Below are 11392 nucleotides of genomic sequence, written 5' to 3'. Positions count from 1 at the left end.
ATTATACATTAATAAGGCATTACAGACTGAAATGGGATCTTATACATTGAATAAGGCATCTTACAAGACAATGGGCTTATACATGGAAAAACTTCACAGGCTGACAATGGTTCTTAATACATCAATAATCTTAGAGACAATGGGATTATCATATAAGGATCTTTCAGACTGAAATGGATCTTATAATTAATGAGCCTTAAGATGACAATGGATCTTATACATTAAAGCATCTTAAACTAAATGGTCTTATACATAATAAGGCATCTACATTAAAGGTCATAATCATAAGGATCTTAACTAATTGGATTACCATTCAAAAGGCTTATACAATAAAGGCTCTTACTGACTGCAATGGATTTACATTGAAAGGCATCTTAAACTGACAATGGATCTTAAATAATAAATCTTACAGACAATGGGATCTTATAATAATAAGCATCTTACAACTGACAATGGATCTTATACTTGAAAGGCATCTTACGACTGACAATGGATTTATCATTAATAAGGCATCTTACAGATGACAATGGGATCTTTACATTGAATAAGGCATCTTACAGACTGACAATGGGATCTTAACATTAATAGGATCTTACAGACAATGGATCTTATACATTGAATAAGGCATCTTAAACTGACAATGGGATTTATACATTAATAAGGCATCTTACAGAGGATCTTGATACTTGAAAAGGCATCTTACACTGACAATGGGATCTTATACATTAATAAGCATCTTACAGACTGACAATGGGATCTTAATCAAATAAGGCATACAGACGACATGGATCTTTACATTAATAAGGCATCTTACGACTGACAATGGATTTTACATTAATAAGGCTCTTACAGACTGACAATGGATCTTATACATTAAAGGCATCTTACAACTGAAATGGATCTTATATTAATAAAGCATCTTACAGACTGACAAGGGATTTTACATTGAATAAGGCATCTTACAGACTGACAATGGACTTATACATTCAATAAAGCATCTACAGACTGCAATGGGATCTTATAATTCAATAAGGCATCTTACAGACTGACAATGGGTATCATTAATAAATCAACAGACTGACAGATCTTATCATTATATCTTACAGACTGACAATGGATCTTGATAACATTTAAGTCTAATGACAATGGGATCTTATATTATAAGCACTTAAGCTAATGGATCTTACATATAAGTTACGACTGACATGATCTTATATATCTACATGGATCTAACTATAGATCTCAGACAAGTCTTAAATATAGGCCTTACACTGACATATCTAACTTGATAAGATCTACAACGACAGGGATCTTACTAATAAGCATTACGATAAGTCTATCATTAAGATACAGACTGACAATGACTTATACTATAGCATCTTCAACTGAATGATCTAAAAGATTACAACACAAGATCTAATAATAGCTACAGACTGACAAGATTTACATATAAGGCACTTACAGACGAATCTTATACATTGATAAGCATCATACAAGGATCTTACATAATAAGGCATCTACAGACTGACAAGGGATCTTACATAATAAATCTACAGACTGACAATGGATTATACATTAATAGATTACAAGACAATATTTACTATAAGCACTCACGACAGGATTATACATTAATAAGATTACAACTGACATAACTTATAAGCATAACATGTCACAGAAAGTTTAATCATAATACTTAAGCTTGACTTAAATAATAACATTAAGATACAGACTACAATGATATCTACATGAAAGGCATCTTACAGATGACAAGAGATCTTAATTGAATAGGCATCTTAAGACTGACAATGTCTATACATTCAATAAGCATCTTACGACTGACATGGATCTTATACATTCAATAAGCATCTTACAGAGAAATGGACTTACATTAAATAAGGATCTTACAGAGACAATGGATCTTATACATTAATAAGATCTTACAGACGACATGGGATTTACATTGAATAAGATTTAAGATGACATGGATTTACATTCAATAAGGCATCTTACAATACAATGATCTTATCATTCAATAGGCATCTACAGACTGACATGGATCTTATACTTATAAGGTCTACAGACTGACAATGGATCTTATACATTAATAAGCTTACAGATGACATGGTCTTTACATTGAAGCTTACAGACTGACAATGATCTATACATTAATAAGGATCTTACAGACTGAAATGGATCTTAACATTCATAGCATCTTACGACTGACATGGATTATACATTAATAAGGATCTTACAGAGAAATGGGATCTTATACATTAATAAGGCATCTACAGACGACATGGATTAACATTATAAGGATTTACAGACTGACATGGATCTTAACATTAAGCACTTACAGACTGACAATGGATCTTATACATTATAAGCATCTTACAGATGAAGGATTTAACATAATAAGGTCTTACAGACGACAATGATCTTATACATGAATAGGCATCTAAGACTACAATGGATTAACATTCAATAAGCATCTACAGACTGACAATGGGATCTGATACATTGAATAATGCATCTTACAGACTGACAATGGGATCTTATACGTTGAATAAGGCATCTTACTGACTGACAATGGATCTTATATATTCAGTAAGGCATCTTACAGACTGACAATGGGATCTTATACATTCAATAAGGCATCTTACAGACTGACAATGGGATCTTATACATTCAATAAGGCATCTTACAGACTGACAATGGGATCTTATACATTCAATAAGGCATCTTACAGACTGACAATGGGATCTTATACATTGAATAAGGCATCTTACAGACTGACAATGGGATCTTAAACATTGAATAAGGTATCTTACAGACTGACGATGGGATCTTATACATTGAATAAGGCATCTTACAGACTGACAATGGGATCTTATACATTCAAAAAGGCATCTTACAGACTGACAATGGGATCTTATACATTCAATAAGGCATCTTACAGACTGACAATGGGATCTGATACATTGAATAAAGCATCTTACAGACTGACAATGGGATCTTATACATTGAATAAGGCATCTTACAGACTGACAATGGGATCTTATACATTGAATAAGGCATCCTACAGACTGACAATGGGCTCTTATACATTGAATAAGCCATCTTACAGACTGACATCGGGATCTTATACATTGAATAAGGCATCCTACAGACTGACAATGGGCTCTTATACATTGAATAAGGCATCTTACAGACTGACAATGGGATCTTATACATTGAATAAGGCATCTTACAGTCTGACAATGGGATCTTATACGTTGAATAAGGCATCTTACAGACTGACAATGGGATCTTATACATTCAATAAGGCATCTTACAGACTGACAATGGCATCTTATACATTGAATAAGGCATCTTACAGACTGACAATGGGATCTTATACGTTGAATAAGGCATCTTACAGACTGACAATGGGATCTTATACATTCAGTAAGGCATATTACAGACTGACAATGGGATCTTATACATTCAATAAGGCATCTTACAGACTGACAATGGGATCTTATACATTCAATAAGGCATCTTACAGACTGACAATGGGATCTTTTACATTCAATAAGGCATCTTACAGACTGACAATGGGATCTTATACATTCAATAAGGCATCTTACAGACTGACGTGTCCACAATGGATTAAATGCGTCATTCCATTATTTTCGCAGTCCACTTTCATACGTCTGGCGCCAACACTCTCCTTGGACACTAATAAATCTTATCCATAAATAAATATTTTCATTCGTATATGACCAGTGCGGAATGAGCCAAGAATCTTTCACTGAACTCGCGAGAAAACTCTTAAAGAAACACCATAACACTAGTAAACACATGAACACAAGAGTTATTGTAATGCTGACCAAATGTCAGTCCTGCCTTTGACAACATACCAGTTCCATCATGACCGAGCCCCACATACACCATCCCAGTACACTAACGAGCGAACTATCATTTTCGAGGTATTTCTCAGTTCAAAGTAGGACAGATTTGTTTTCTTTCCTCATCAATCACATACACTGTCCTCTTATCTAAAGACATCTCATTAATCTAAGAAAACTCATTAATCATCTATAACGAGAGTGGTAATTACAATATCACACACTAGATCTCACCTATTGGGAAACCAAAGGGTAACTGCTCGCTCCGGTGACACGAGAGGAACATCACTTGGTTTCCCGCCACCTGGTCCCCCCCATGGTGTCTCCTCACTTTTTTTTCCTATGATGATTTGAGTAATCATGAACACCTCACTAACAAATACCGTTCATATAAGCCAAATTCTGATTTACGTATTACCTAAGCTTAGAAAATCCCTGCTTTGTTCATCAGCCTAGGTCATCTTATATACATTTGCTCGTGATTATCACCTTCATTGGATATAGTTGCAATAAATAAGTCGTGTTCTCGATTGTCCTGTATAAAGAAAAGCACCCAATTGGCCAAAAGAAAAATGGAGTTAGCCAATCAGCATTGCAAGCCATGCCATCACGGTCGATTTAATTTCTATCAGAAGATTAATCTTTTATAAAACCCTTTCGAAACCCGAATTAATATATCTAGTTTTGATGAAAAAGCCTAAATATGTCTAGGTAATTACAATTGAATTAGTGACAGGGGCCATGTTACCAGCCCGAAGGATAATTCAGATTTCTAAATTTAATCTGATTTATCAGAGAGCGTCCTGAGAGATGGTGTTTATATACAACTTACGTAGAATATTTTTAGGACAATTTATATAATGAATTATGCAAATAAGGTTTAGTATATGCTATCTAATAGAAAATATTTCCTTCAATAAATTATAACCCAGCATTAGAAAATTGTTTTGAAATTAATACTGAAAATAGATACAAAATCCATGAGATAAAATATAACGCAACCTGTAATTAAAAGTTCGTCGTGACTCTCGTAATGTTTTGTTGTGATGCAGGAACACGTTTCTTGTATATTTCATCCATAATAACGAAGTGATAATAGATTCTCTACTGTATGCAGCAACTATAAGTGAGTAATGTAACCTTCGTACCATTTAAAAAGTAGATACGTTTTTATCCAGTAAGGTAGTTATGAAACACTCAAATAAGGGTGTCGCATCGTTCGTAAACTTTAGAAATAAACTTAACTCGTTGAATTTTTACAATATTTGGGTTAATATAATGTTTTGGTGATTTGAAACTCATTTTTATCCGATATTTGTCAGTATTTCTAATATAAAGTGTAGTTGTTATAATTGTGTCCTGCTATCGTACGTCAATTATGTACCATAAGCATTTTCTATTGTCTCTTCAACTTGGCATCATTATTATCTATGTACACAGTCTAGTGTTGAGATAAAACACTACACTGTTGTAGATAACAAGAAAAATGTGGAGGCAGTTCATCAGTTTATGGAAACACGTATTACAGTGGATGAATTTTGACGACAATGGTACTAATGTGTTCCTTAAACTATAGACCTCATATAGAGTGGTGTCCCCACAATGTGATTAGGTCCATGAAGTTGAGGAAAGATGGGCAGAATTACTCAATATCAACAATATGGATTTTCAAAAATCCATTGGTACCACTTTCATCAAAATCTGTCTTGAATTTTATACAGGTCTTGCTGGCGGGTGACACCATTTATCCACACATTGCTTTGTTTAAATTCTAGAGAGCTTTATTTGGTGTGTAAATCAAGTTTTAAACAATAAAGCTTTATATCATTTCATGAAAGTGCCACATGGATGTGTTATTCTCCGAACCTTCAGCTACACGTGATTTGCTCGGGTTTGCGCAGAAGCATAATGCTAGGCTGTCAGGCTTGGTTTAGGGGATGCTGAACAAACATGTTTTTTTCTTAATTATTCTGATAGAGGGCTTCAACAGTATGCAAGAAGTTGAGGAATTACTATACTCAGTCACATAAATTTTTCTTGAATGATAGTACCCGCAGATGCATACAAAATTAAAACAGCTATCGTGTATGTACATATTGTAACCCACATATTCTAAGTTTATTATGCCAAAATCTTATTTACCCATGGATGGAAATTTCTCTTTAGTTTATTATAACAAAATCTTATTTACTCATAGATGCAATTTTCTCACAATTAAGGTACTTTTTTGAGAAGTACATCAATTTTTGTTTTGGTAAAAGTGATCAGCACTTTTCATCATTTGGTGATAATTTGGACTTTATGCTGCAGCCAACACAGGCTCTATTTTCATGTTGTGGAAAGTGTAATTTCATAAGTTTTATTTTTCTTTTTAGATTCAAACAATGGAGGAAGAATTTCAAACCTGTGCCTGGGATGAGGCTCCTGATGCAGAACCTCTGGTAAGATGTAACAGCATTTGATATCATGATGATCTTGTACAGTTATTTACTGTGTTACTGTAGTGATTTGTTATCAGAGTACCAGGCACGTTGTTGATATGGAAACATAGAATACCCCCCTGGGGATAGGGGAGAAAGAATACTTCCCACGTATTCCTTGCGTGTCGTAGAAGGCGACTAAAAGGGGAGGGAGCGGGGGGCTGGAAATCCTCCCCTCTCATTATTTTTTTTTTTTTTTATTTTTCCAAAAGAAGGAACAGAGAAGGGGGCCAGGTGAGGATATTCCCTCAAAGGCCCAGTTCTCTGTTCTTAACGCTACCTCGCTAACGCGGGAAATGGCGAATAGTTTGAAAGAAGAAAAGAAAAGAATGTGTTTCACAGTGTTCAAAGTAATAATGCATTAGCTATTACTTTTAAGGCATAACCACACAGTGGGTGTATTGCAGTATAACTATGTGCAAGTTTATGTCATGGTAAAATATAACCTTGTCCTGACCACGGTAGAATGTGGCTGTGTATACCAGGTATTTCCACAGAAAGAATTTGCCACATATACGACTTAGTATTGTAGTAATTTTTACCTGTGTATAGGGTAGAACTGTTGTAGAGTTATACCATCTGGGTGTTATGAAGGTGAGATGTAACCAAATACTGGGCATGTCCATACTGTGTATTGTACTGAATACTTGCTAAGCTGTAACTATGACTTGTGTATGGTATAGCAATGTTTATGGTTTTAACATGCTAAGATATTTTATAATTGATATTTCCCCAAGGTAAAAGGTAACAATTTGCTGGATTAGGTACTATTTATTTATTATACAGTGTAATTAACTGAAGAAAACCCTTTTTATGTGTACTGCTTGATTTTTATTTATTTATTTTGCTTTGTCGCTGTCTCCCGCGTTAGCGAGGTAGCGCAAGGAAAGAATGGCCCAACCCGCCCACATACACATGTATATACATACACGTCCACACATGCAAATATACATTCCTATACATCTCACTGTACACATATATATACACACACAGACATATACATATATACACATGTACATAATTCATACTGTCTGCCTTTATTCGTTCCCATCGCCACCCCGCCACACATGGAATAACAACCCCCTCCCCCTCATGTGTGCGAGGTAGCACTAGGAAAAGACACCAAAGGCCCCATTCGTTCACACTCAGTCTCTAGCTGTCATGTAATAATGCACCGAAAACCACAGCTCCCTCTCCACATCCAGGCCCCACACAACTTTCCATGGTTTACCCCAGATGCTTCACATGCCCTGGTTCAAGCCATTGACAGCGCGTTGACCCCGGTATACCACATCGTTCCAATTCACTCTATTCCTTGCATGCCTTTCACCCTCCTGCATGTTCAGGCCCCGATCACTCAAAATCTTTTTCACTCCATCTTTCCACCTCCAATATGATCTCCCACTTCTCCTCGTTCCCTCCACCTCTGACACATATATCCTCTTTGTCAATCTTTCCTCACTCACTCTCTTCATGTGACCAAACCATTTCAAAACACCCTTTCCTGCTCTCTCAACCACACTCTTTGTATTTCCACACATCTCTCTTACCCTTACATTACTTCCTCGATCAAACCACCTCACACCACATATTGTCCTCAAACATCTCATTTCCAGCACATCCACCCTCCTGCGCACAACTCTATCCATAGTCCACGCCTCGCAACCATACAACATTGTTGGAACCACTATTCCTTCAAACATACCCATTTTTGCTTTCCGAGATAATGTTCTCGACTTCCAAACATTCTTCAATGCTCCCAGAATTTTCGCCCCCTCCCCACCCTATGATTCACTTCCGCTTCCATGGTTCCATCCGCTGCCAGATCCACTCCCAGATATCTAAAACACTTTACTTCCTCCAGTTTTTCTCCATTCAAACTTACCTCCCAATTGACTTGACCCTCAACCCTACTGTACCTAATAACCTTGCTCTTATTCACATTTACTCTTAACTTTCTTCTTTCACACACTTTACCAAACTCAGTCACCAGCTTCTGCAGTTTCTCACATGAATCAGCCACCAGCGCTGTATCATCAGCGATCAACAACTGACTCACTTCCCAAGCTCTCACCCACAACAGACTTCATACTTGCCCCTCTTTCCAAAACTCTTGCATTCACCTCCCTAATAACCCCATCCATAAACAAAATTAAACAACCATGGAGACATCACTCACCTCTGCCGCACACCTACATTCACTGAGAACCAATCACTTTCCTCTCTTCCTACACATACACATGCCTTACATCTTCGATAAGAACTTTTCACTGCTTCTAACAACTTTTCTCCCACACCACATATTCTTAAAATCTTCCACAGAGCATCTCTGTCAACTCTACCATATGCCTTCTCCAGATCCATAAATGCTACATACAAATCCATTTGTTTTTCTAAGTATTTCTCACATACATTCTTCAAAGCAAACACCTGATCCACACATCCTCTACCACTTCTGAAACCACACTGCTCTTCCCCAATCTGATGCTTTGTACATGCCTTCACCCTCTCAATCAATACCCTCCCATATAATTTACCAGGAATACTGAACAAACTTATACCTCTGTAATTTGAGCACTCACTCTTATCCCCTTTGCCTTTGTACAATGGCACTATGCAAGCATTCCGCCACTCCTCAGGCACCTCACCATGAATCATACATACATTAAATAACCTTACCAACCATTCAACAATACAGTCACCCCCTTTTTTAATAAATTCCACTGCAATACCATCCAAACCTGCTGCCTTGCCAGCTTTCATCTTCCGTTAAGCTTTTACTACCTCTTCTCTATTTACCAAATCATTTTCCCTAACCCTCTCACTTTGCACACCACCTCGACCAAAACACCCTATATCTGCCACTCTATCATCAAACACATTCTACAAACCTTCAAAATATTCACTCCATCTCCTTCTCACATCACCACTACTTGTTATCACCTCCCCCTTCACTGAAGTTCCCATTTGCTCCCTTGTCTTACGCACTTTATTTACCTCCTTCCAAAACATCTTTTTATTCTCCCTGAAACTTAATGATACTCTCTCACCCCAACTCTCATTTGCCCTCTTTTTCACCTCTTGCACCTTTCTCTTGACCTCCTGCCTCTTTCTTTTGTACCTCTCCCTTTCATTTGCATTTTTTCCCTGCAAAAATTGTCCAAATGCCTCTCTCTTCTCTTTCACTAATAAACTTACTTCTTCATCCCACCACTCACTATCTTCTCTAATCAACCCACCTCCCACGCTTCTCATGCCACAAGCATCTTTTGCGCAAGCCATCACTGCTTCCCTAAATACATTCCATTCCTCCCCGACTCCCCTTACCTCCTTTGTTCTCACCTTTTTGCATTCTGTACTCAGTCTCTCCTGGTACTTCCTCACACAAGTCTCCTTCCCAAGCTCACATACTCTCACCACTCTCTTCACCCCAACATTCTCTCTTCTTTTCTGAAAACCCCCACAAATCTTCACCTTAGCCTCCACAAGATAATGATCAGACATCCCTCCAGTTGCACCTCTCAGCACATTAACATCCAAAACTCTCTTTCGCGCGTCTATCAATTAACACATAATCCAATAACGCTCTCTGGCCATCTCTCCTACTTACATACGTATACTTATGTATATCTCGCTTTTTAAACCAGGTATTCCCAATCACCAGTCCTTTTTCAGCACTTAAATCTACAAGCTCTTCACCATTTCCATTTACAACACTGAACACTCCATGTATACCAATTATTGGTATACATATTTTTTTTTTCTTTTTTTTTTTTTTTTGCTTTGTCGCTGTCTCCCGCGTTTGCGAGGTAGCGCAAGGAAACAGACGAAAGAAATGGCCCAACCCACCCCCATACACATGTATATACATACGTCCACACACGCAAAATATACATACCTACACAGCTTTCCATGGTTTACCCCAGACGCTTCACATGCCCCGATTTAATCCACTGACAGCACGTCAACCCCGGTATACCACATCGCTCCAATTCACTCTATTCCTTGCCCTCCTTTCACCCTCCTACATGTTCAGGCCCCGATCACACAAAATCTTTTTCACTCCATCTTTCCACCTCCAATTTGGTCTCCCACTTCTCCTCGTTCCCTCCACCTCTGACACATATATCCTCTTGGTCAATCTTTCCTCACTCATTCTCTCCATGTGCCCAAACCATTTCAAAACACCCTCTTCTGCTCTCTCAACCCCGCTCTTTTTATTCCCACACATCTCTCTTACCCTTACGTTACTTACTCGATCAAACCACCTCACTCCACACATTGTCCTCAAACATCTCATTTCCAGCACATCCATCCTCCTGCGCACAACTTTATCCATAGCCCATGCCTCGCAACCATACAACATTGTTGGAACCACTATTCCTTCAAACATACCCATTTTTGCTTTCCGAGATAATGTTCTCAACTTCCACACATTCTTCAAGGCTCCCAGGATTTTCGCCTCCTCCCCCACTCTATGATCCACTTCCGCTTCCATGGTTCCATCCGCTGCCAGATCCACTCCCAGATATCTAAAACACTTTACTTCCTCCAGTTTTTCTCCATTCAAACTTACCTCCCAATTGACTTGACCCTCAACCCTACTGTACCTAATAACCTTGCTCTTATTCACATTTACTCTTAACTTTCTTCTTTCACACACTTTACCAAACTCAGTCACCAGCTTCTGCAGTTTCTCACCTGAATCAGCCACCAGCGCTGTATCATCAGCGAACAACAACTGACTCACTTCCCAAGCTCTCTCATCCCCAACAGACTTCGTACTTGCCCCTCTTTCCAAAACTCTTGCATTTACCTCCCAAACAATCCCATCCATAAACAAATTAATCAACCATGGAGACATCACACACCCGTGCCGCAAACCTACATTCACTGAGAACCAATACATATACCTGTGGAAAGGGAGCTGTAGTTTTGGTGCATTACACTTGACAGCTAGAGACTGAGTGTGAACGAATGTGGCCTTTTTGTGTCTTTTCCTGGTGCTACCTTGCTGGAGGGGGG

General features: G+C 37.9%; 2 protein-coding genes across 9 annotated transcripts in view; both read left to right on the top strand.

Moving 5' to 3' along the window:
- Positions 1-11392, top strand: part of LOC139762964 (uncharacterized) — a 614722-nt gene that overhangs the window by 103822 nt on the left and 499508 nt on the right. The window lies entirely within an intron of this gene.
- LOC139762968 (negative elongation factor D-like) overlaps positions 1-11392 on the top strand; it is a 395386-nt gene that overhangs the window by 248378 nt on the left and 135616 nt on the right. Inside the window, exons 1-2 of one of the 8 annotated variants that reach the window (XM_071688383.1) lie at positions 4889-5013; positions 6263-6328. The exons of the other annotated variants lie outside the window; for them this stretch is intronic. Of the exons in view, the coding sequence (XP_071544484.1) occupies positions 6272-6328 (57 nt within the window). The 5' untranslated portion in view covers positions 4889-5013; positions 6263-6271. Of the gene's footprint in view, positions 1-4888; positions 5014-6262; positions 6329-11392 lie in introns of those variants that run through there. 8 annotated transcript variants of the gene reach the window in all.

The sequence above is a fragment of the Panulirus ornatus genome, chromosome 45 (genome assembly GCF_036320965.1).
Source record: "Panulirus ornatus isolate Po-2019 chromosome 45, ASM3632096v1, whole genome shotgun sequence".
In the NCBI taxonomy this organism is placed as follows: Eukaryota; Metazoa; Arthropoda; class Malacostraca; order Decapoda; family Palinuridae; genus Panulirus; species Panulirus ornatus.
The sequence above is the reverse complement of the archived record's forward strand: the minus strand, read 5'-3'. Positions and strand labels throughout refer to the sequence as shown.